Raw genomic sequence first — 26,941 nt, 5'->3', positions numbered from 1 at the left:
CATTCAGAAGATGAAAACTTCATAACAGGTGATGAATCGTGGGTTTATGGTTTTGACATTGAAATGAAGGTCCAATCAGTGGATGAGTGAAACATCCCCCAGACCCAAAAAAGCTCTCCAAGTTCGATCCAAGGTCAAGGTGATGCTAAGGGTATTATGCACCACAAGTACCTCCCTGAAGGCTCCACAGTAAACCAGACTTGCTACACTGAAGTTCTGAAACGTCTGAGGGATGCCATGTGTAAGAAAAGGCCAGAAATGTGGAGTGGCAACTGGTTTTTCCATCACAACAATGCTTCAGCCCTCAGAACTCCGGAGTTTTTGGCCAAACACTTGATCACTGTTCTTCTGAACTCCCCTTTCTCACCTGACCTTGCTTTTTGCGATTTTTTCTTGTTCCCCAAACTCAAAAGACCCTTGAAAGAAAGAAGATTTGGGACAATTCCCAAGATTAACCACTTCCATACGGTGACGCCTACGTAGGCATCATGAGGAGCAAGTGGGTACGCGATGATGCCGATGTCGGCATCTTGATGATATTTATTGTAGTCATACCTGCGTGACCCTCATTCTCTCTAAACTGGCTTCATCATGTTTTCTATGATTATAAAAATTCATGGGTGAAAGAGAACGAGCGATTGAGCAGTGACTTTATTTTTTATAATACGATTATTATGACGCAACCGCACGCCTGGCAGCTAATGCTGCCAGATGTGCGATGTGCCCCGGAGTGAAGAGGTTAAGGCAAATACGATGAAGGAGCTGAAGGACATTACAAAAGAAGCGTACCAGGACTGTTTCAACAAGTGGAAACACCATTGGGATGAGTGCGTGCGTTGAGGAGAAGAGTACTTTGAAGGGGACCCAGATCTGTAACTTCGGGGCACATCGCACGTCTGGCAGCATTAGCTGCCCGACATGCGATGTTGCGTCATAATAATCGCATAAAAAAAATAAAGTCAGTGCTCAATCGTTCATTCTCTTTCACCCGTGTATTTTGATAACCATAGAAGATTGATGAAGCCAGTTTAGAGAGAATGGAAATTACGTAGGTATGACTACAATAAATATAATCAAGATGGCGACGTCGGTATCATCGAGTACCCACTTGCTCCTCATGCCGCCTACGTAGGCGTCACCGTATGGAAGTGGTTAAATAAAGTACATTTTGCTTTATGTCATCATTCCGTGTATTTTTTTTAACAGACCTCATATTTGTTCACTCCCTCATTATAATTTCTCTTAGTTCCATTTCTCTTCCATCTTTGTTTTTTATTTCTGAATTTATACCTGTTTGCGTTACGAAAGAATTTATCGAGTCTCAAAATTCATTTTGTTGTACATCAGTTTTCTTATTCTATATTTCTCTTCTCTTCTCAAGTCCATTTGCTCTTTTAGTTCGAATTCTATTAGTACATGGTCACTCTTTCCTATTGGAGTTTATTAATCAGTTCTGTCCACAATTTTAGGATGGGACATAAGTATTAAATCCAGTCTTGATGGTTCCTCATTGTTTCTGTATCTGGTGTTTTCTTTATCCACTGAGTCGTTGTGTATTCAATGGTCAAATCGAGAAGTACATTTACCCAGAGGTCTTCTCCATCCTTCACTGTCATTTCTTCCCAACATATTTCTTTTGAATTAAAATCACCCATAATTACTATATTTCCTCTTTCAATAAATTAGTTCATATTTGTCTGTAGGAGTGATTGTGCCAACAGCACTGTACAGGGCAGAAACATGGAACATAGGAGAGAAAGAGAGGAGTTTGAATGTGTTTGAGATGAGGTGCCTTGAGAAGTATGATAGGATAAACTAGGCTAGATAGAGTTAGAAACAAGGTGAGGAGGAGAACGGGGGTGGAAAGGGAGTTGGGAGATAGGGTTGATGAAAGAGTATTGGGATGGTTTGAACCCATGGAAAGAGTGAGTGAAGAAAGACTAGTAAAACAGAGGTGGAAGGAGTGAACATGAGGGGGCGACCCAGGATGAGATGGATGGATGGGCTAAATGGGGCATTGGCAAAGAGGGGAATATCTGCTGAGAAAGTATGGGAGAAGACAGAAGATGGGGGTGAATGGGGAATGGTTGTGTATGGATGATGCTGTGATGCATGAGGGGGAGTTTGTGGGGGATGGGGGAAGATGTGTGAGAAATAAATTGACACAGCCCAAAGGGATTTCTCCCTGTCTTCTTTTCTTCATGAGGGGTCATCGATTTAATTAAATGGTCTTGCTTGGATGTACTGTGTCTTCCGACACTGCTTCTGACTTACGGTGGTGGTTAGGATGCAGGGATGACACAACATCCAGGAAGTGACAAGAGAAGAGGGTAGAGGGGAGGGGTGTATGTTAGGGATGGAATGGGTGGGAGTGGTTTTTATGCCTTTGTTTTTTGGCTACCTCCCTTGTAAGGAGGAAAAAGCCTTTGGTATATGTATGTATTTTTTTAATGCCTCTATAGTGGAACAGTCAGTGATGGTAAACGATTCCATACATTAACAATGTGATTGAAGAAAGAATATTTTGCCATGTCTGAAATCATTTTCCTATAATCTTGTATCCATTGTTCCTAACTTCATTGGAACTGTCAATTTTTAAATATTTTTACACGTCCATATTTTCCATTCTTTTGACAATTTTCAAGACCTCGGTTAGATCTCTCATTCACCGTTTTGAGAGACCAAATTAATTTAGTTCCCTTAATCCCTTGAATATGATGATGCTTACATAGGCAACATAGGATGTGAGTATATGAGGATGCCAGGATCAGCTTCCTGATTATATTTATTTTGTAGTTGTAACTGAGTGACCCTCTTATTATATGAACAGGCTTAATAATTTTTTTCACTGGTTACAAACATTCTGGGTGAAAGAGAATGAGTATAGTAGCTGTAATTTTATATTTTATAATGCGGGTATTGTGATGTGTCATTGTATGTCATGCAGCTAATGTGTGCACAAATATTTGACTCATATTCAAGAGGTTAAGTGGTCTTCATATGGCTTGTTCCACAATCCAGGAATGAGCTTTGTTACTCTATGCACTATACACAGAATTCTAAGTTAGGTCTAACTAGGGCATTGTTAAGATGAAGAAAATTTTCTTTATTTATAATCCTAAAAGCTCTACCTATAAATCCATTTGATTTATTTGCAGTTCTAATGCTCTCTGAGCATTGTTTGCTTGGTTTGAGATCATAACACCAAGGTCTTTCTCTTGTTATACACTTAGCAGTTGTACATCATTCATTGTGTAGTTAGACTGAACATTATTGTTACCAATATGAAGTACTTTACATTTATCTAAATTGGAAAACATCAGGGAATTTTCAGCCTATTCACATAAAGTGTTCAAATCTTTTTGTAATTCTTGTTGTGTTATGGATATTGTATTTTCAATTTTTGTATCGTCTGCAAATTTGGATAATTTTCACCTTATATTTTCATCTAGGTCGTTAATGTATATCAGAGTACAGGACTTGGGACTGAGCCCATAGGCACTCAACTTGATACACAATGTCAGTCTGAGGATTTTCCATTCAGAACAACATGTTGCTTATGATCAGACTGCCATATAGAAATCCATTGGTGAATATGTCCTACTACCATGGGATTCTAGTTCACTTAGTAACCTATGAGAGACTATTGGAGTTTTTTGGAAGTGAAGATATATAATGTCAACTGCCCTCCCTAGGTGCACTCCATAAATATCATCCAAGAAGTCGAGAAGGTTTGTCAGACATGAGCGCTTATTATGGGAATTATGTTGTGAATCTTTAATTATGTTTTTCAAGAATTCCACAATTTTGTCGCAGGATACTCCATTAGTTGACAGACAATTGGTGTAATAATTACTGGGCTTAGGATTGTCACCCCTTTTTGAACAAGAGAACATTTCTAATTTAAACTTTTGTACAACTTTTCCAGATTGTAATGATAAGTTAGAAATTACACTGAGGGGCTTCTAGATTGCTTCTTTAACTTCCTGGCATATTCTTGGGTAAATTTTATCTGGTCTAGGCAATTTGCATATGATGTGCCTCACATCATGTTCTGCAGTATCCATGCCAAGCAGGCATGTGGATATTGTCTGTCCAGGTGAGACTGGCTGTTTATGTCTGCTGTTCTCATCAGTGAACACACAAAATAATCATTTAGGATGTCTGCCATTGCCCTCCCATCTGTTAAAAAAAAATCTAATTGGAGGGGACCAATGTTGCTCCTGAGTTTATCTCTCTCCCTTCTTCTGATATATTTGAAAAATTCTTTACGATTTTCCCTGAATTAAGAGGCAATATACTGATCTTGTAATTTCCCACCAATTTTGATTTTGGTGATTTTGAGTAACAACATCTTTCATATGTTGATTTGTATATCATATATACATGTTTCTTGGTTATCAAAATATTTTTAATATTCCACCATGTTTCTTGGTTATCAAAATATTTTTAATATTCCACCATGTTTCTTGATTATCAAAATATTTTTAATATTCCACCATTTAAGTTTGTCATTGCTTGATAGTCATCTATCATGCATTAGAACACATTCATCAGTGGCTTTTTTTATTATATTAATATATCCCAATTTTGTTCAACATCTTAAATACAAAATTTCTGACTAGTGTTTCCAAGTATGCCTCTTAATTTTTCAAGTGCTTGCTGGAAGTTTGGTACCTTTTTGAAGCTTTTGTTTTGCAGCATGAAGTTACGATCGATGTTGAAAGTGAGGATACTATGGTCACTGTTGCTGAATTGTGGTCCAGCATTTACATTCATTACTTGTGATGCATGGAAATGAGGGCGTGGGGGATGGGGGTGAGGGAGTATGTGTAAATAATAGATTCACAGCTGTAAGCAATTTCTCCCTTTTTTTCTTCTTCTTCTTCTTCTGCATGAGGGGACGGAGAGGGTTGGTCGCTGATTAAATGATGCGGCCTTGCTGTGGATGTGCAATGTCTTGCTGCACTGCTTCTGACCCATGGCAGTGGGTAAGATACAGGGAGGACCCGTCATCGAGAAGTAGCCAAGATAAGAGGGACGGAGGGGGTGAATGGGAATGGAGTATAGGTGGGAGTGGATTTTATGCCTTTATTTTTTGGCTACCTCCCTTGTAAGGGGAAAAAAGCCTTTGGTATATGTACATAAATATTTGCTTATCGTTAGTGAAAAGAACAAGATCGAGAACATTTGACCTATGTGTTGGCTTGCAAATGTATTGATACAAGGAACTTTAAAAAATATTTGAGTAGAACCTATGAATGATGTGTGAATTTAATGTTCCACCTCATACAGTTACTTGTAAGTTAAAATGTCCAATAGTAATAACATCATTCTTGCTACAAATATCTAAAATTGACTCAAATAGTTCATTATCAATATTTTTATTTTGGGCTGGTTTTCAGTAAATAAAACCAAGAATTAATTTTTCAGAACCTGTGTGAGCTTACAGGTATTTAGCATCAATGTGCTTTATTTGTAGTTCCTGTTTACTCTATATTCCACCAAGAAATCTCCATTTACAGTGTTTATCCAAGATTCAGTGACCTATATAATATCAGTCTTTGAGAAAAATAATTGCAGCAATATCTTGGAATTTGTTTCACAAGCTGTGTGCATTGACTAAACCGCCTTTAATTGCTGCTTTTGAGTGGATACCTGATTTCTATTTTCTATGATGAGGACTGAGGCCCTCCTCAGTTCTCGGTTTATTGTCTGATATACCTCCAGTGCATCATTAAGGAGGATGGCTAGGTGAGCAGAGCTAATTGGATTAAAGTGGAGCCTGTCTTGATTAAAAAAAAGTGCATGTTCATTTGTGCTGGAAGCCCTGTTGTAAAACTCTTGAGCACTGATGCAAGGGTGAATGGCAGATATCTTCACCTTGCTACAGTTTGCCTTTAGCCCATCAATCATATGTTTGTATTTGTTCATCAGTTCTTCCCAAGTTCGTGCTCATGATGTCATTCATACCTACATGCACTATGTATACTGAATCAACCATTTCATCATCCAAGTCAGCCAAAGGATTGAATGAGTTTTGCGTTATGACAGGCTTGATAGACTCTCTTTCTCGGGCACCATTTTTAACTGATGAATTTATTACTAGAGATACTGGCCTGATCCAGTCCCATTTGGAGGATGGTCTGAGTGGCAGATGTCAAAAGTGTAAGAAATGTTGGAACAGGGGCCACTGCTGCAGCATAAGTTTGGGGTGCAGATGTTGAAACAATAGCATTTGATGAAGAAGCATTGTGAGATGTTACAAATTCTTCAAGGATTTTCATCTAGTTTTTCAATTCCTTGTTTTATGCATGAAGATTTTTCACAACCTTTTTAGCTGTGCACAAGTGACATATTTCTGAGAATGAGTAGAAAGGCTTGGCAAACGTTCCCTGGCACTTAATAAGTGCTCTTGTTATTGGGGCTTTTTTGAACTGTTGTCTTTAAATGGCTCTTCATAAAATTTTAATTAAAAGTTGTACGAGTTCTGTACATCCCCCAACAAGACTATTATTTACTTGACCAATTACTTAAAAGAAAAGACAGAATATTTTACTCACCACATCCTCCTATTTCTCAGATGTGGTTGATTTCTTTCAGAAGATCCTTTCTCAAAGTTAAACACCTACCACCAAGGTCTCCAGAGTTGGACAACCCCAAACATGATACCATTCCCAGTAGAACATCACAAGTGCCACCGATATCCTGCCAGGAATGGCAATGAGATTTAATCCTAATACATAAACCAATGGCTTCCCCCCTAAGGGAAGTAGCCAAAAAACAAAGACATAAAATCCACTCCCATTCACCCTCCTCCTCCTGGATGACAGGTCATCCTTGCTTCTCACCCACAGCCTGGCATCAGAAGTAATGTAGCAAGACACAACACATCAACAAGGCTGCTTCATTTCATTTAATTGGCAACCCCCTTCTCTGCCCTCTTATGCAGAAAAAGAGAAGATAGGGAGATATCCCTTCAGGGCTGCATAAAAAATAATATTCAAACATGTTTCCCCCATCCCCCACCCACTCTCTTCCATGCATCATTTCCATACACAATCATTCTCTACTCACACCTATCTTCTCCTTTCCTCAACAAAAATTCCCCACTTTCCCAATGCCCCTTTTACCCCATCCATCTCATCCTTAGTCACCCCCTCATCTTCACTCCTTCCACCTCTGTCTTACACTTTTACTAATTCTTCACTCTTCTTTCCATGTGTCCAAACCATCCCAATACTCTTTCATTAACCCTATCTCCCAATTCCTTTTCCACCCCCGTTCTCTTCACCTCATTTCCCACTCTATCCAGCATAGTAACCCCTACCATACTTCTCAGGCATTTCATGTCAAACACATTCAAATTCCTCTCTTCCTCTCTTTATGTTCCATGTTTATACCCCATACAGTGCTGTCAGTACAATTGCTCCCACATACAATCTCTTGCCATCCATTCCCAAATGATTATTTCTCGTTACAATTTTTTAATCCCCCAAGGCATTTACTTCTCTCAATCTACATTCTCCCTCCTGGATTCTAGGTCTGGACTCAATAGAACTCCCAAGTCTCTCTCGCACTCGGTTTTCTCTAAAAGCGTGTTATCTAAGCTGTATCTATTTTCGGGGTTGTGTAGCTCTATGTTTAATGCGCTATTGAAGTTCATTTCCCATTTCACCGACCATGCGAACAATTTGTTAAGATCATCCTGCAGAATCTCTGCGTCGTCTCCTGACTTAATTAGGCATCCTATTTTAGTGTCGTCCACAAACTTACTAACATCACTATTTATTCCATCGTCCAAGTTGTTTATGTACGTAATGAACAACAAGGGACCCAAAACCGAGCCCTGGGGAACCCCACTAGTAACATTGCCCTTAGGTGTGGGGGGAAGTTTTCTCTGTAGGGCATTATTTTGGTGTCTGTGTTTGAGTATTGAGTTTGGATGTCTCTCTTAAAGGGTTTGTTCAGTTACCTGGCTGTTTTATATTTTGTGTGGTATAGGTGGTTGTCATTCTGTAGACTATCTGGCCACAGTCCCATCACCCTGAGGAATGCCATTGCTGGAATAGGGTTTTCCCACAAATCCCCTATAGAGTATATGTTGCATTGTTGACATGTGTAATTATATACAATGCAGTATTCCTTTAAATGTTGGGTAGTATGGGGTGAAGTGTTCTATTCTGGAAAGTTATCTGTGATCCAGTCATCCAGCTGCCCCTGGTAACTTACGAGGGCTGGATGGTGGCTACACTGCAATCTGGTTAGGTGGAATCTGTCCTCCCAGGGGAGAGAGTACTTAGAGGGATGGTTATCAGTGGGTCAGGCATGCAGGAATGTGTTGTCTTTAAGTTTGTTGATGGAGCAGTGAGTGAAATTATAATGGATATGCTTCTGGAGGCAGGTGTCTCTTGGTTGTGGAGGAAAAGAAGAGTATTTATGTGTGGTATTTACCTAGTTGTATTATATGGGAAGGGAGCTGTGCTCGTGGTGACCCGTCTTTGTATCTTTCAGGACCAAGTTTGTTCTTAAATTCTTGAATAATGTTTGCATACACTGTTGCCTTAGCTAGTTTATTCCAGGTATCCACCACTCTGTGTGGGAAGCTATTCTTTTTCAGATCTCTTCTATAATTGTCCTTTTTTGAGTTTCTTTTCATGTCCTCTTGTTTTCCTGTTGTCCCACTTTAATAAATCGCTTGTATCTAGCATTTCCATTCCTTTCGTGATTCTTTAGTCAGTAGATCTCTTTCTCTTCTTTGTTCCAGAGTTAGTAGTTCCAATTAGGATAATCTTTGTTCATATGTCAATTTGGAGTGTGTTGGTGCCATCTTATTCATTGCTCTTTGTATTCTAAGTTCTTTATATTCTTTTTAGTGCTGGGTGTCCATAGTGTTGCAGCGTACTCCAATTTTGGTCTTCTCAGTGTAAATATTTTCTTAATCATTTCCTCATCCAAATAGTCAAATGCCACTTTCATTGACCTTAGTAGGTTGAAGGTTTCTACGACAATTTTATTGATATGTTTGTCCGGTGACATGTCTTAGGTATAGGTATTTAGGTGTTCCTGTCATTTTCATGTGATGTTGTTTTGGGACGATTTTGGTTTCTCAATGTAGGTGTCCTTTAGGGGTGGTTTTGGTACATCTTGTTATTGTGTGCTCCATTGTGCAGAGTTTGTAAATAGTGTTTGATTTGCTGATTATTGGGAACCATGCTGATGAAGGTGTATTCCAGGATGGTTTGTATGACTATAGATGGTTATTAGTTGTCCAAAGTTCATGATAAGGAAAAGGGGACAAGTGTGAATGTAGTATTTTCAGAGGGATTAGCTTGTTAAGTGTAGTTGGGAAGGCTTATGGGAGGGTCTTGATTGAGAGGATTAGGAGAGGAAGAGAGGGAGTAATTGGTGAGGAACAGTGTGGACTTACAACAGGTAGAGGTTGCGTAGATCAGATTTTTGTGGTAAGACAGATATGTGAGAAAGCTATAGGAAAAGGTAAGGATCCTTTTTAGGCTTTTATGGATTTGGAAAAGGCTTATGACACGGTAGACAGGAAGGCACTGTGGGAGGTATTGCAGATATATGGGATAGGAGGAAAGTTTTTAAGATTTTTTACGATAGTAGAGCGTGTGTCAGGATTAGAAATGGAGAGAGTGAGTGGTTTGAAGTAAAGGTGGGATGTCATCAGGGATGTGTTGTTGCCCTGGCTGTTCAATTTATACTTGGATGGGGTGGTGCAAGAGGTAAATGCAAGGGTGGTGTGTCAGGGATTGGAGATGGTTAAAGAAAATGGAGAAGAGTGAGAGATAAGCCGGTTGCTGTTTGCGGACAACACTGCACTTGTAGCAGGATCAGGGATTGAGGAAGTTAGTGACAGAGTTTGGGAAGATGTGTGAAAGGAAGTTGAAGATCAATGTGGGTAAAAGTAAGGTGATGAGATGCACAAGGGGAGAAAGTGGCAGCAGACTGGAAGTGAGCATTAAAGGAGAGAGACTGGAGGAAGTGGATAGTTTTAGATACTTGGGTGCAGTGGAGGCAAAGATAGAATGTAGATTGGGGATTAAAAAGTGTAATGAGAAATAGACATTTGGGAATGGATGCTAAGAGGAGATTGTATGAAAGAGTGATTGTTTCAGCAGCACTCTATGGGGCAGAAACATGGAATCTTAAGCGAGGAAAAGAGAAGGAGTTTGAATGTGCTTGAGATGAGGTGTCAGAGAAGTATGATAGGGGTTACTAGGCTGGGTAGAGTGAGAAATGAGGAGGGGAACGGGGTTGGAAAGGGAGTTGAGAGATAGGGTGGATGAAAGAGTATTGGGATGGTTTGGATACATGGAAAGAATGAGTGAAGAAAGACTAGTAAAAGAGGTGTGGAGGTAGTAAACATGAGGGTTCGACCTAGGATGAGATGGATGGATGGGGTAAAAGGGGCATTACAAAAGAGAGGAATGTCTGTTGAGGAAGGACAAGAGAGGACAGAAGATAGGAGTGAATGGAGAATGGTTGTATATGGATGATGTGATGCATGAGGTGGAATGGGTGGTGGGTGAGGGAGTATGTATGAGAAATAATTTGATGTAGCCCAAAGGGATTTCTCCCCATCTTCTCCTTTTCTGCATGAGGGGACAGAGAGGAGGGGTGCATGAGGGGACAGAGAGGAGTGGTCAACGATTTAATGAAGCGGCCTTGCTGTGGATGTGCTGTGTGTGACTTGTGACAATGCTTCTGACGTAGGGCAGTGGGTGAGACGTAGGAATGACCTGTCATCCTGGAGGTGCCAAGATATGAGGGAGGGTAGAGGGGAGTGGAGTGTGATGGGGTTGGAATGGGTGGGAGTGGTTTTATGCCTTAGTTTTTTGGCTACCTCCCTTATAAGGGGGGGAATCCTTTGGTATATGTATATACTGTATATACTTGTGTATAGATTGCACTTTTTTTAACAAAATATTTTGCCAAAATCAGGGGTGTAACCTATCCATTCGTCATTAATGAGGGACAGCACTACTCTGTCACTGAAGTCGCAACAATTGGCGATTTCAATGTGACAATGACCATGAATTTCAATGGTGTTTGCACAATATGCATCGGAAAGCATTTCAAATCTTTTGTATGCATAAAATATGTATGTCAAAGGTTCGTGCTTACTCATTGCTTTAAACTGAACTATTGCTGCTAGAAAATCATATAAATTACAATAAAATCATAAAATATTCTCTTCCAACTCTTGTATGTTTCATAGGGTTTATAAGCAATGTCACCTTAACCCTTTGTTTACCGTACATTACCGTACATCACCTCTGTCACTTGTGGCTGCATTTCTATATGTGTGCAAATTATGTTTTCAATGTGTAACGTAACACCCCGTAACATAACTTATATAAACTTATAATTTTTGTAATAAAAAGAATTATTTTTCTAAACTTCCATTAGGCCTACCGCACTGTTAGATTTACGGTAGATTGCTTGGGGTTTTAGGCCTAATAATTGCAAACTGTAATCATGAGTGCCAGTAAGAGAAAGAGATATGAATTAGGTTTTAAGCTGAAAGTGTTTGATTACTCATGAACATGGAAACAGATCAGCAGAAAGGGAGTTTGGGGTTTCAGAAAAGGTAATGATGGAATGAAGAAAGCAGAAATATCTGTTGTATAGTGTCCAGTTGGCAGTTAAACTTTTTTGTCCAGTTGACCATAATGTTTTTTTCGCAAGTGCATTTCTTTACGATAATCATTTTAGAAACACAACTGTTGTTTATGTAAGTTTGCATTATGTGCACGTGTGACAGTCGGACAATCTACATGTGTTCTGATATTAAAATGTTGTGAATAAAGTTTTGAAATAAAGATAAATATCTGATAATTTTTGTTTGAATGGGTCTTGTAAATTGCCAGATAATAGTGCAACCTATCTGTGGGTCAACCATAAATAACCACTTTGACAACCACAAACTTGTGGTGTGACCTATTCACTAGTGCGACCTATACACAAGTATATACGGTAGTTTTATATTTGAATGGGTCTTGTAAATCACCAGATAATAGTGCGACCTATCCGCGGGTCAACCATAGATAACCACTTTGACAACCACAAACTAGCAGTGTGATCTATCCACTGGTGCAACCTATACGCGAGTATATACAGTAGTTTTCTTGTGGAATTTGCTGTCAGGTCTTTGAAATGTGGGCTGATTGCTAAATGAATATCAAATGTTAGATCCAGAGTTTTGGGCTTCTTTGCTTATTGAAGGGTTTGGCTATTTAATTTTACTGTAGGGGTTTTTGTTTTTCACAGTTGTCAAGTGAGTAATGTTATTGTTGAATTCTTGGGTGAAGCACCTATTCTGTTATTTGTGAGCCATTGTTCCAGTTTGTTTAAGTAGTCTTGGGTGTTGTTTGCTGTTATTTTGTATTTACTGCACTGTGCTGATATTGTCAAGTCATCTGCATATGATAGAATATTGGTGTTTAGTTCTGGTTCAGGGGTTGGTAGATCACTCATGAAGAGGTTGAACAGCAAGGGAGAAAGTATTGCACCTTAGGGGGACCTCATTATATTGTCTGTTCGTACTTGAAATATGGTTGTTTTAGCTTACTCTGCATTGTCTTCCCACTATGAAGTTGGTCAACTACTTTTTGTTCTTGATATCTATCTATATATATATATATATATATACATATATTTGTCCATTTCCCTATAAGGGAGGTAGCCAAATCAAAAGCTACATACCCACTCCCACCCATTCCACTCCTAACCACCACCCTTCCCCCCTCTCATATTAGTTTCTTGTGGATGAGGGGTCATCCCTGTCTGCAGTCTCCTATCTCAATATTGAGTACAACTGATATATATATATAATACACATTAAAATCAGTAGGAACCACATATTTTTTATTGCCCAAAAGAAACTCCAGTCCAGAAATAGTTCCTCAGAACTGCAGTACAATCAAGAAAATATAATCACTACAAACTGTGTTAAGAATAAGAGTGTGCATGAATACCACCCTAATAGAACATATACTCTAACAAACAAAAATTCTCCCCATAAAACATTACCAGAAAATTGTTGACACACTGTTCTCTGGAAGACTTAGTATCACCCATCCCTTTTATTATGTAATGCATGCATAACCAACTGCTTGTGAAGAAGAAAGGGAGGGGAACATACTATTCACCCATCAAAAACATACCGCCTGTACTATGCAACATGTACAAAAACATATAGAGACTCGTACCACAAAACAAACTTTAAAACTGACCACTGAACTTCCAACTCCTCCAGACATTACTTGAACAAATACTAGTGCACTTTTTGCTTATTTTGGGAGTGATTTTCATCTTTTGTATTCTCCCCTGCTTGACAGACATTCCCCATACCAAGCCCTTTTCATGTCAGCCACCCATCCACTTGATTCTTGGTCATCCTCTCAAGTTCTATCCACATTAGTTTTCCCCATCAATTCCAGGTAATCTTTTGCCCCAGGTCTCTCTTGCAAGAGATCCACAGCTCTCAAGCAACCAGGAAAAGCCTCTGGACTGGTTCATGAGTCACTTACAGAATAAATATATTGTCTGAGTACAGCTAGGGTGGGGCTTTGTAAGATAGTTATTTGGTGTCTTCAGTGTGGTGGTCACATCTAAGGAAGTATGTTTCTTTGGCTAGGCAGTGTGTATGTATTGTTTTAGTGCTTGATGGTTGCCTAAATGTAGCCATTCAAGTGGTGTTCTTCCACCCTGTTCTAATAGGTTTTTATTTGTGGGCACTTGCATAGAAGTGTGTTTCAGTCATTTTCATTAATATTCTGTAGGGAGGATCTTGTATTCTATGTTGTATTCTGCTGGGATGGTTTTGGTGCGTCCAGTTATTTTGTATAGTTAGTAAGGTGTCTATGTTGTTTAAGTGTTGGGAACCATGTGGAAATAAAGTGTGGCTCTTGTAGATTGTTTATAGTCTGATTAGTTTCCTTGTGCTATCTAAAGCCTGTACATTATTGTATTTTATGTTCATGTTGATTTTCATAGTCATAACTTTGAATGAAGGTCATGCCAATGTTAAAAATTAGGCCCATGATATTTGTTACTTATTTGTGGTTGTCTGGTGCAAGCAGTGCTACTTATGATATCTGAGGGGAGATGCCTATTATTTCTAAGCCATTGCTTACCTCTTGTTTCAAGTTTTTGCTCCATAGATTGGTATGATACAATCATTCCTTCATAGAACCTCTTTGCACTTATTCCTAAATACCTTTTCCTTGACACTTTCCATTCCACCCAGATGTTTGTGCATAATCCTGTCATTCATTTTCATTCAGATGAAAATCAAGGTATTGAACCGTACAAGTGAACATTTATTATATAAGGGGGTTTCTCTAATGTTCCTATTCCTTTTATGTGAGCCTGTATTTATATGTTCATTTATTTGCTTTTGCAGAAGAGAACAAAAGTGTAGACGTGGTCGGAGGGACTTCGAGGCTCTCAGCCTCTAGTTCAAGTTCCTCTGACAGCGACTCATCTTCCTCCTCCACCTCTTCGTCATCTTCAGATTCATCTGACTCTGAAGCAGGTTAGACCCAACGCATTTCTCACATAGCAACTCTTCAGCCCTTTTTTGTACCACAATGACCAACATTGTTATTTCATGCAAATGAACATGTTCTCATTCATTTGTACATAGTCAGTTCATTCCTTGTATGTCATCGAGCATGACATACAGACCTATTTATATTGTAAGTTAAGCTTAGGGCGGTTTGGTTTTTACCTTGCCCTCAACATGACAGTGCTGCCTCATTTCAATAGGTGTTAGAAACTTGATATCTACCACTACTGTGGACACAACAATAAGGCACAAAAAATGTACACTGTAAGGATCAGGCCAGAGTGCAGGAATGTGTTCAGGGGTCAGCGAGTTTGAGCGAGGGGTGCCTGGACATTGATAACAAAATTTAGGGGTTGCCCCTATATTGAGGCAGACAATGTGAATGGTGACTGTTCACTGGTCAGCCCAGCCAGTGGTGTGGTGAGGTTTATTTGAAGCAGCCCACACCCTGGTTTGGTAGGGGAAGAGAGGAGGAGGAAGAGGAGGAGGCAGCTAGTACTACCTGGACATGAAAGGTGGCCCCACCAACAAGTATTAGGGAGGGCCATTTCATTCCATGCTGATGCCTTCTGGGTCCAGCCAAAGGTTCGAGGTGGCGTGCGGCTGCTGCTGCGGCTGCTGCCTCCTATCTGCAGAGTTTGTATACGTCCGCCGGCTTGCTGGCCTCCAACACATTGTTTGCACTCACTGGCTTCATGTGGTCTGGAGCCATAGGCCACAAGGTATCACCACCAGCACCACAAAAGGAAATCCCAAAGCACACACATACCACTTGTGTGTTGCCATGCCAGTCAGAAACTTCTTTCTTTCCTTTCTTGTATGGGCTGACGTGCTGATACCTTGTCCTGCGGTGGGAGGGATAAGTCCAGCTGGACAGTACCTGAGAGCAGCAGCAGCAGCAGCAGCAGCAGAAGATAAAGAAGCAGCACCTATAAGAGGCAACATCCAAGTTAAGCAGAGAAAATGATGATCTGATTCTATAAGCACCATCAGCTGGACTAACCTCCCACCACTAAGCAGTAACCTTAGAACTAATCGGTGATGAATGAATGTGTGCTGGACAAGTAATGAATGTGTGAGAACGTGCCGTACCTGCTTCAGACCAGTATTTGATGGACAAGGTGCGATGAAATTCCAGCTCTGTACAATTGTAAATGATCCAATTAAGAGTAGGCTTAAGTTCTCATCCTTTAAAGACTTTGTACTTTGACAATTATTTTTATCCTAGATGACTTAAGTAAAATTTTGTTACTGTAGAAAGTGCTGACAAGATATCAAGATTTATCATATGGATTCTCTGTAGATGTAGAGCATGTAACATGCTCCATCTCATTTCCTAGGTCCTAGTGTTCTTGTGTATTTAGATGCGTCTGCTTGATTCCAAATGAGCAATAAGTTATCAAGTATTGCAACACGAACCATGTAAAAGAGTCTGTGGCCAGGCCATATGGTGTATATAAAAGCAGAGATTGATATGTACTCAATTACAGGTGCATCACTGTCAAGTTCATTTGTGTTTGTGTCTTTATTAGCAGATACAAAATGTTGTATTCATAAAAAATAAATCAAGTCAACCTTCTAATACATCAGCTTTACTTTCAATCCCCCTCGGCAAAACCCCTGAACACTGGCACTCATAGGGCACCATCCAGTAAACGTTTGAAAGGGCTTTTACAATATCCATTTGAACTCCTCGCTCACTTGGCAGATCAAGATGTTATTAACCAAAATGTAGGCAGGACGGTCAGTTTGGGACAAAACTGCACTCAGGTTAACCTAAGACTACTTTTACTGTGTGTGGGTCGGTCTCTTGTATTTTATTTATTTTTTATTTGTTTATTTTATTTATATATGTATATATACATATATATATATGTATTTATATATATATATATATATATATGTATTTATATATATATATATATATATATATATATGTATTTATATATATATATATATATGTATTTATATATATATATACAATATATATACACATACATCTGGTGATGGGCTTGTTTTCCATAGCAGCTAAATCTTAATGCATATATTTAATCATAATATTGATTTATCTCTTGTTCAGAGTGGATTTTGCATTTTAATATTTCTCCGTGATTGTGGTGTAAGTGTGTATTTTACATCAATATTATTCATGTGTAAGTGCATACACTTACCAGGACAGTCGAACACACATTCACACATGCTTTCATGCATGCAAATATACACATTTTATACATATATTGTATGCATAACTACCCACATAGACACAGTTCTATTAATTTCTATGCACACTATCGACTTTGTGCTTATCAGTTATTAGATATTTGGAGTTATTTTTTATGCTTGCACGAACTTCATGAGGCTTACCGTATTCCCAGATCCCAAGGTAGACTTGTTCTATTTCATCCCCAATACAGTATGATAAGAGTGGAAATGGAAAGTTAAGAAACAAATTTTATATCCAGTAGGGTATGGCACGAGTGAAAATGAAAACTTAAAAGAAATTTCTATAAGATTTAACTCTTAGAAAGCAGTAAAAGAAACCTTGTGAAATACTATCTAATTAAAATGAGAATAATAAGACAGGATATTAAATTTGTCTTTATACTACTTGATGGATGTGGGAAGTGGATGGTCAAAGCGTACATAGACAACATTTATTCTGAAGTGTCCTTTTATAAACAAAAAGGAAAACAACCAAACTGAACGAAGTAGCAACAATTTTGAGTAGAAATATACTTGCAGCATGCAGTCTATAGGAAGTGAGAAATGTATTGTTCATATGTTGGATTCTTGGAAAATACTGTCTTTATCAGGTTTGCTCTGGAAAAAGAAAGAAAATTTGCCTCGGGATTCCTTGCTTTTGTACATAATGATAATACAAAAGAATGTCCAAAGAAGTACAAGTTAATTTGACAAGATTACATATATTTTGAACTGGATGTGACCTCATAAGAAATAAAGTTTAGTTTGTATACCATAAACAGGCTGCTAATGAAATTAAGCCAGAACTATGGTATAAACAAAAGAGCAGAGGTTGCCAAACATCAGACATAATAGTGTATGATAATGTCACATAAGACAAAGAAATAACTTAGATACAGTAACCCACAGTTTTAAAAACTAATAAATGATACTGTGTAAGGAAAGTTTTTTAACATGTTAGGATTTATCACAAGAATCTCCCATCCTTATTCTGGTGATCTTTATTTTGTCCTCTCATTCTATACCCTTGTTTTTACTTCCCTGTCTTATATTTTTATTTATTCATCCCATCTTGTATGTAAGTTATTTCATTCTCTGGTCTTCATATTTTTCCAGTGTTTCTTCATACCTTTTCATGTTCTGTGAATGGCTGGTGCATAGCTTAGTTGGCCACCTTTCACATAAAGGGGAAGAGGCCTTTTGATATGTTTTTAACTTAATTGTAGTATTTAGGAAAGGATCAGTGTTTGTGGGGTTCTGTCTCATATTCTCCAATTATGATGTTCTTCATGCCTTTTCTTATTCTATAATTCTTTTCCTCATTTTCCTTTTCCTCCTTATCCCCACAAGGTTGTTTTCAGATATTGATTGTCTATCATCTCTTATAGACAGCATAATTTCATGCCTCCACACAATCATTGGTATTAGTGAGGGATTTTATATGCATTTACCACAATAAAATGTCTCCAATTGTGGCATTTTGTCTTCCAGTGTGAACACTATACAGCATTGTACAGTTTTGGTGTGTTCATATAGGTTGCCTTTTGTTAAACAAGGTGGCCATCTTTCACTTTATTGCTTACTGCTGTATGAAATTAATAATTTCAACATTTTTACAATGGTTCATTCTCCTGGATGGCAAAAAATGTTGAGCATATTAACAGGGTGCGTACGGTAATAGTTTAATTTTTTAGGGTCGCACAAAAAAGTCACAATGTAGTTGAAAAAGCATTTATTGCAAAAAAGAAAACAGACTGTATCAGCACACTTTTGGAGTCCCATTACTCAATGAATCCACCCTTGGCATCAACACATCCTCGAAATCTGGCACATGCCTTCTTCACGACCTCCATGGAGAGATTGGTGAAAACAATTGATCAAACTTATCAGATCATCCTTACTCTTGCATGGGATGCAGTTCAACTGTGCCCCATACAGAATAGTCCAGGTGAGTTAGGGGGCTACACATCAGGGGCAACAAAGTCAAAGAAATTGAGAACCATTTCTGAGATTTTCTAGAGGTGTGACAAGTTGCCAAGTCCTGTTGCCACACATAGGGTCTACCAGCAGCTACTTCCTCAATCCACAGTTTCACATTGGTCTGCAGGGTGTTGATGTACACTTCGTTGCTCATCCTGAGACCCTGGGAAAAGAAGAACATGGGCATGACTTAGCCCTCACTGCAGACTACCCTAAACACCATGACAGTTGCAGGAAACTTGGTTTTCATGACTCTTGGCACATCCTTGGGACAGACAGCCAACCACCTGTTGTTCTGAGAGTTGTGGGTCTGGTCCTGGCAGAAGTTCTTTTTGTCTGAAAAGAACCAGAGCATGTTGTTCTCCAGAGGGTGCTTCAGTTTGTTGAGCATCTTCTTGCTCTTCTTGAAGCAGTTCTCCTGCATCTTTGCGGAGAGGAGTTGACCCTTACTCATGTATTACTTGTATCTGATATCTTCATGCAAACACTTCCTTTGGTGCTCTCAGACACTTGTAGCTCTAGCAATGGACCTCATGGATCAGCTGGGGTCTTCATCAACCATGGCTTGCAATTGAGTGACCAATTTGCCATCCCTGATGGTGTCCGATTGTCAAAAATTATGTTTCCTCTTGGCAACACCATCATAATTGTAGTCAGAAGAAATCAACTCCCTCCTGATGGTTCTGACTAACTGTTCAGTCACTCTTAGCTGTTCTGAGATCTTGCTGCTGCTGTGTCCGGTGGAGACATAAGTACCACATGCCTTTTCCATAAATAAGGAAATCTAAATCTCTCTATGGACATAAGGTGTTGCTGGGACAAAGCCTTGTCATATACTGATCGGTTGTTCTTGTTTTGAGTGGTGTAGTTACCCACGGCTTTTCACACCGTGTCCCTGAAACAATTACCATACGCACCCTGTATATAGAACAGCCAATCAATTGGGCATGTGACAACCTATTTATCTGTATCAGAAGCCTAGAACAACACATCTTAATACAATTTGAAAAGTTTTTCACATCAGTTCTTAACTTGTGATATAAGGTGATGAGTCTTGTAATATTAGGATGAATTCACTTGTCTCCTCCCTTCACTTTCCCCACCCCCATTTCATTTTCTTCTCTCCCTCATATGGATAGCACATATATAATGAGTGTTCATTATTGTCAATGTCATTTAGCACAGCCAACTGAGGGGCAGAGACATGGCTAGGGGTCATGCCTCATCTTTCACAAAATAAGTGTTAATGACAGTACACTCACAGAAATACACGTTCATTGTGAAAAGTCAGTGTGCTTGACACTGTTTACTACATTCCACCTTCATTCACTTTCTATATTTTCTTCTTTCCATCCATCATAAGACCTCTAACTCTGAATGCCTGGTCTATCATCCAATCCTCTTGCATTCATTTCTTTTCCTTTTCTACTTTGCCCTTTCTATATCTGCCCCCCTCCCACCCTTGATCCAACCCTATCCCTCTTCCTCTCCTCACCTTTTCCTTTTATCCCCATGCCCCTCTCCTCTCTTCCTATTCCTTCCTATTTTTTTCTCATCCCCATTCATAGCCTCACCATTCCTCTCCCTCTCTTCCTGTCATCTTCCTCTCATCTTCCCCTTATTTCCCCCTCATCTCTCCCTGTTTCCCACTTCCTCATCTCTCTCATTGTCCCACTATCTTTTCCTTCATCTCTCCCTCATCTCCCTCGTCTCCTTCATTTTTCTCTCTTTTCTTTCCTCTCATTCACTCTGCAACCTCCCCCTCTGTCACTCATCACTTTTATTATATATTTTTTTCCATCTCTATCTCTTCCACCTCCCTCATTCTGTGTGTGTGTGTGTGTGTGTATATATATATATATATATATATATATGTATATGTATTTGATATTTTGATCACTACTTCACCTTATCATTATTGGTGGATGTAGGCACCACCCAAAATTGTACACCTAAATTAAGATAAGTATTATACTTAAAGTAAGTTGTAGCAATATCATTAATACAACTCATCCCCTGTGGCATATCCCCTCTGTAGAACTGAACTCCCCAAAACCCAGTTTTTAGGGTTTGGCTAAATTTACTTGTTTTTTGTCTTTATGTCGCTACATTTCTGCACATAATATTTCCTCCCTACCATCTTACCCCCCTCCCCACTGATGGCAGATCCAGGGTTGGCTGAAGCACCCCTCCCAAATTTGTTTTTTCATTGCCTCGTTGCAGAGGGCAAGAAACCTGCATCGTGTACACCAGTATGTGGCAGAAAGCAATAAAACTCTTCAGTGAGAATAATTAGAAGTATATTCAACACATTAAGGATAAATCTTTCAAAATATAAGATTAAGTATTACTTTTGCCCAATATTTTGAAACTAAAATGAGAACATATGCTTCAATTTGTATTCAAAATCATCGTATTCAGAGTACATCTCTGTATAAGTGTGGTGGGGGGCCCCCACCCCCAAGTGTCATCTACATTTACAAAACTCAGATTAGCCCCCTCCACCCATTTTTATTCTGGATCTGCCACTGCTCCACCTACAAAACTCTCTATAATTATTCTCCCCTTCCACCCCTATCTCTCTTAGTTACTCCCTTTCTATCCCTCTTCCCATCCCATCATCTTTCTTATTTTTTTCTAAACATTATACTTAATCACCAGGTTCTCTCCCTCACCAGTTATACCCTTCCTTTCTCCATGACGCCAATCTTTTCCATCCTGTCTTTATAATGTCCTCCCTCTCTTCTTCCCTAACCCTTCTCAGTCTCATATCTTATTTTTATCATATATTGAGTTGTTATTGCATTTACATATATATTATGCCTATTTAATAAAATAATTATTTTGCAGAGAATCCTAAACCCAAAAAGTTGAAACTGGATGTAAATCAGGTATGCTATTCTTAAGTTAATAAAATGCCTGTGGAAAGCCGTTTTGATGATTTCTTAATGCCTGCTTGGCCTGCCTATTATTATGGTCCTCTCATTTCATAGGGAATATCAAAAAATGAGACTGTGGGAACAAGTTCCCAGTCCCTAATAACTACCATCACCAAAGGGTCGGGTATGGCTGCTGCTGTTCAGTCGTCTACCACAGCCCTACGACTTCCTCGTGCAGCTAGTTCTGGTAAGTGCCTTTAAAGTGCTCCTTATGGAACCAGGGTTCAGGTTTAGAATGGATTTTTAGGACATAAGGTGTAGGATATTTGGTCTTTCTCTAAGTTATACACACAATCCCAATCATTCAAAACGAGTACATTTTTTATGATAATGATATAAGCTAACCATGGTATATTGCAGCCATGATTATCAGTTGCATATCCAGAGACAAGCTCACTCAGATATGCATATTTGATTGCTTAACCTCCCCCTTATCTCTGTCTTTTCCATCCTCTCATATATAAATATATTTATATATATGTATGTGTGTGTGTGTTTCCTCTCCATCTCTCTCCTCTTTCTCTTTCCTCTCTCTCCCTCTTTCTCCCCACTATCTCCTCTCTCTCCCTTTTCTGTCGATTTCTCACATACACACACACATTAGCTATGGTGATTTCTCTTTTTGTGTGTACTACAATTGGGTAAATACACATGCAAGGATGAAAAGGGGAATCTTTGTTGATAATTGAGATTCAGAAAAGAAAAATCAAGTGTAAACAGGCTGCTAAGGTTTTATTTTAGAGCATTTGATGTGCTGCATGAAATTTGGATACATTTTGTATACTTAGAATTATAAGACTTTTGATGAAGTACCACACAAAAAAATGAATACAGAAGATGGAAAATGTTGTAAGACTTACAGGGTATTGGAATGCATCATGAAAAGAGTGAAATGTAAAGAGGTTTCCTGTAAATTGGTACAGGAAAATTTAGACGGTTTGTGGAGCCAGGAGTGGAAGCTAGTATTCAGTACAGAGAAATATGATGTCTTGGAAATGGATCAGTGCAAAAGAAGACTGAGGAAATCATAAAATGGAAGATGAAATAATTGCAAAGGCTAAAGTAGAAATGGTTTAGGAATTTTAATTAGATGATCTATCGCCACAAAATCATCTTAAGTGAATAACAAGAGAGATACATAAATTGTCAATAAACATAAGAATGGAATATCATTATAGGGATGGGTATATGATGAAAAAATATTTCATAGGTCTGATCCATCCCAGAAAGTAATATGCAACAATGGTATGGTCACTACATAAAAAGAAATATTTAAGAAAAATAGAATACAGTAGTTTATCAAGATTTTAATTTTATTTTGTGAGACACATCCAGATATTTATATTCATATATATATATTCACTTCCTCTTACTCTGTTGGTTGTCAGGCCGGACGGCCCTTCACCGCTTTCATTATGCCTCTCCAGATGGTTCTATTCTCTGCCAATTCTTTCCAGTCCTCTCTTGGTGCCACCCTCTCCACATCCTTCTTTACTCCGTCCATACATCTATCTGTACCTGGGTCTCCCTACTGATCATCTGCCCTCTACTCCTCCTGCCATCACCTTCTTTGGTAGTCTGCCTCCATTTGTACACAGTGTCCAGCTCACCTTGCTCTTCTTCCCCGTATTTCATCCTGAATTTATGGTTGCTGAGTCTGATCTCTAATTTCCCTGTTATGTCTTCGTCTCCATTTCCCTTCTTCTTCATAATGTACTGGGCCAAGGATTCTTCTCAGGATATTGTTTTAAAAAAAATTCCAGTCTCTTCCCCCTTTCTTTTGTCAATACCCATGTCTCACATCCATACATACACACATACACTCACATATACCAATGGCTTTTTATCCCTTACAAGGGAGGTAGCCAGAGTCAAAAGACATAATTCCACTCCCACCTATTTCATCCCCAGCCACTCCACTCCCATTCACCACCCTTCCCTCCCTCTCTCCCTCTTTTCTTGGCTCCTCCTAGATGACAGGTCATCCCTGCATCTCACCCATTGCCCTGAGTCAGAAGCAATGCAGCAAGACACAGCACATCCACCGCAAAGCTGCTTCATTTAATCAGCGACCCCCACAGCTTTTCCATCCCCCTCGTGCAGAAAAAGAAAAGATAGGGAGAAATCACTGTGGGCTGAATCAAAATATCATTCACACATAACCATTTGCTTAACCTCCCATCCCACTCACTCCCGTCCATGCATCACAGCACCACCCATATAAAACCATTCTCCACTCACCCCAATCTTCTGTCTTCTCCCTTCCTCAACAGACATCACCCTCTTTCACAACACCCCTTTTACCCCACCCATCCATCACGCTTGTGGCAGGATCGGAGGAGGGATTGAGGAAGTTGTTGTTGTTGTCTTTGTCGTTGTCGTTCCCTAGACTGTCTGTCCGAGCAGTCCCGTCTCCCCAAGGAATGCCACAGCCGAAACTGGATTTTCCCATAAATCCTTTATAGAGTGTATGTTGTGTTGTTTGCGTGCATGATTGTGTATAATGCAGTCTTCCATTATGTGTTGTATGGAATGGGGTGAAGTGTTACATCCTGGGCAGCTGTTCACAATGCGGTCATCCAGCCTTTTCTGGTGGCTTAGAAGTGCTAGGTGGTAGCCGCACCGCAGTCTGGCCAGGTGGACTCTGTCCTTTCGTGGGAGAGAGGATTCAGAAGGGTGGATATCAGGGGGTCTGGCATGCAGCAGTGTGTTGTCTTTCAGTGTGTTAATGGAGCAGTGAGTGATATGGTTATGATTATGGGTCCTGGAGCCGCAGCGTCTACGTCGTGGGACCACCCTCACCCCAAAGAGTTGGGGGCCAAATGGCAGCAACCAGCCCTGGCCACTGGCTCTATGTAGGTGGCACCAATCCCCAAGAGGAGCTACGACTGCCTTGGGGAGTACCACAATCCTTGAGGAAGTTGGTGACAGAGTTTGGGAGAGTGTGTGATAGAAGAAAGCTGAAGATAAATGTGGGTAAAAGTAAGATGATGAGATGTACAAGGGGTGAAAGTGGCAGTAATCTGGAAGTGAGCATTAAGGGAGAGCGACTGGAGGAAGTGGATAGTTTTAGATACATGGGTGCAAATGTGGCAGGAAAGGGTGGAGTGAAGGTGGAGGTAGAATGTAGATTGAGAGAAGCGAGTAAAGTCCTTGGATTAAAAAGTGTAATGAGGAATAGACATTTGGGAATGGATGCTAAGAGGAAACTATATGAAGGAGTGATTGTGCCAACAGCACTGTATGGGGCAGAAACATGGAACATAAGAGAGGAAGAGAGAAGGAATTTGAATGTGTTTGAGATGAGGTGTCTGAGAAGTATGATAGGGGTTACTAGGCTGGATAGAGTGAGAAATGAGGAGGAGAACAGGGGTGGAAAGGGGGTTGGGAGATAGGGTTGATGAAAGAGTATTGGGATGGTTTGGACACCTGGAAAGAATGAGTGAAGAAAGACTAGTAAAAGAGGTATAGAAGACAGATGTGGAGGGAGTGAACATGAGGGGACTTCCTAGGATGAGGTGGATGGATGGGGTGAAGGGGGCTTTGGGGAAGAGGGGAATGTCTGTTGAGGAAGGACGGGAGAGGACAGAAGACAGGGGTGAATGGAGAATGGTTGTATATGGATGATGTTGTGATGCATGAGGTGGAATGGGTGGGGGGATGGGGGGCGAGGTAGTATGTGTGAGCAAATTTTGACGCAGCCCGAAGGGATTTCTCCCCGTCTTCTTTATGCATGGGGGGACGGAGAGGGGATGTCGCCGATTTAATGAAGTGGCCTTGCTGTGGATGTGCTGTGTCTTGCGACACTGCTTCTGACCCAGGGCAGTGGACAAGGTGCAGGGATGACCCGTCATCCAGGAGGTGCTAAGATGAGAGGGAGGGTGGAGGGGTGTGGAGTGTATTCAGGGATGGAATGGGTGGGAATGATTTTATGCCTTTCCCTTTTTGGCTACCTCCCTTGTAAGGGGGAAAAAGCCTTGGTATATGTATGTATGTATGTATCCATCACACCCTTGGTATCCTCTTCCTGTTCACTCTGTTACCACCTCTGCCTTCCACACTTCTTTTACTAATCTTTCTTCACTCATTCTGTTTTGTGTCCAAACAATCCCAATACCCTTTCATCAACCCTATCTCCCAACTCCATTTCCACCCCTGCTCCCTCCCTCACCTTGTTTCTCACTCTAACCAGCCTAGTAATCCCTACCATACCTCTCGGGCACTTCATCTTCCTCTCTTATGTTTCATTTTTCTTCCCCATACAGTGCTGTCAGCTCAATCCCCCCTTCATACGATCTCCTCTTAGCATCTATTCCTAGATTTCTATTTCTCATTACACTTTATCCCCCAAGGCATTTACTTGCTTCTCTCAATCTACATTCTACCTCCACTCCTGTTCTCGCCACATGCTCCCCCCCCAAGTATCTTTTACTCATATTTACCGTCATCTAGGAGGTGCTAAGATGGGAGGGAGGGTGGAGGGGTGTGGAGTGTTTTCGGGGATGAAATGGGTGGGAATGTTTTTGTGCCTTGTCCTTTTTGGCTACCCCCCTGGTAAGGGGGAAAAAAGCCTTGGTATATGTATGTATGTATATTTACCTTCAGCTTCCTCCTTTTGCACACCTTCCCAAACTCTGTCACTAGCCTCCTTAATCCTCCTCTGATCCTGCTACAAGCGCAGTGTCATCTCAAAGAACTGGCTTATCTCTCAATTTTCTCAATTTTCTTTAACCATCTCCAATCCCCTGGCCATTACCCTTGCATTTACTTCCTGCACCACCATCCATGTACACATTGAACAGCAAAGTGACATGACACATCCCTGATGCAGTCCCACCCCCGACCCCAAACCGCTTTCCACTACATACATATACAAAGAAGAGAAAGATCTATTGGCCATATATGCGACGTCTCTAGGAACCTATATCTCGTGTAAATCGAGAGTTACCTGTACATACAAAGAAGAGAAAGATCTATTGGCCATTTACAAAATCATGAAAGGCATGGAAATCCTTGACAGAGGAGACTTATTAAAGTGGGATAAGATAAAATGAGGACGTGAAAAGAAGCTCAAGAAAGGATATTTATAGAATAGATCTGGAGGGGGGGGGGATCCACACAGTGATGGATGTCTGGAACAAATTGGATGAAACAATAGTGTGCGCAAAAAACCATACAAGAATTTAAGAACAAACTAGATGCTGAGAGATACAAAGACAGGTCA

General features: G+C 39.9%; 1 protein-coding gene across 11 annotated transcripts in view; it reads left to right on the top strand.

The window, feature by feature from the left end:
- The window catches only part of LOC143033834 (uncharacterized), a 446,867-nt gene that overhangs the window by 191,504 nt on the left and 228,422 nt on the right, over positions 1-26,941 (top strand). For all 11 annotated transcript variants that reach the window (XM_076199375.1, XM_076199378.1, XM_076199376.1 and 8 more), the window contains 3 exons: positions 14,432-14,563; positions 21,629-21,669; positions 21,772-21,904. In XM_076199375.1, the coding sequence (XP_076055490.1) occupies positions 14,432-14,563; positions 21,629-21,669; positions 21,772-21,904 (306 nt within the window). The remainder of the gene's footprint in view (positions 1-14,431; positions 14,564-21,628; positions 21,670-21,771; positions 21,905-26,941) is intronic.

The sequence above is a fragment of the Oratosquilla oratoria genome, chromosome 16, assembly GCF_046742065.1.
Source record: "Oratosquilla oratoria isolate Oo_2021 chromosome 16, ASM4674206v1, whole genome shotgun sequence".
NCBI lineage: Eukaryota > Metazoa > Arthropoda > Malacostraca > Stomatopoda > Squillidae > Oratosquilla > Oratosquilla oratoria.
This window is presented reverse-complemented; position numbering and strand designations above follow the sequence as displayed.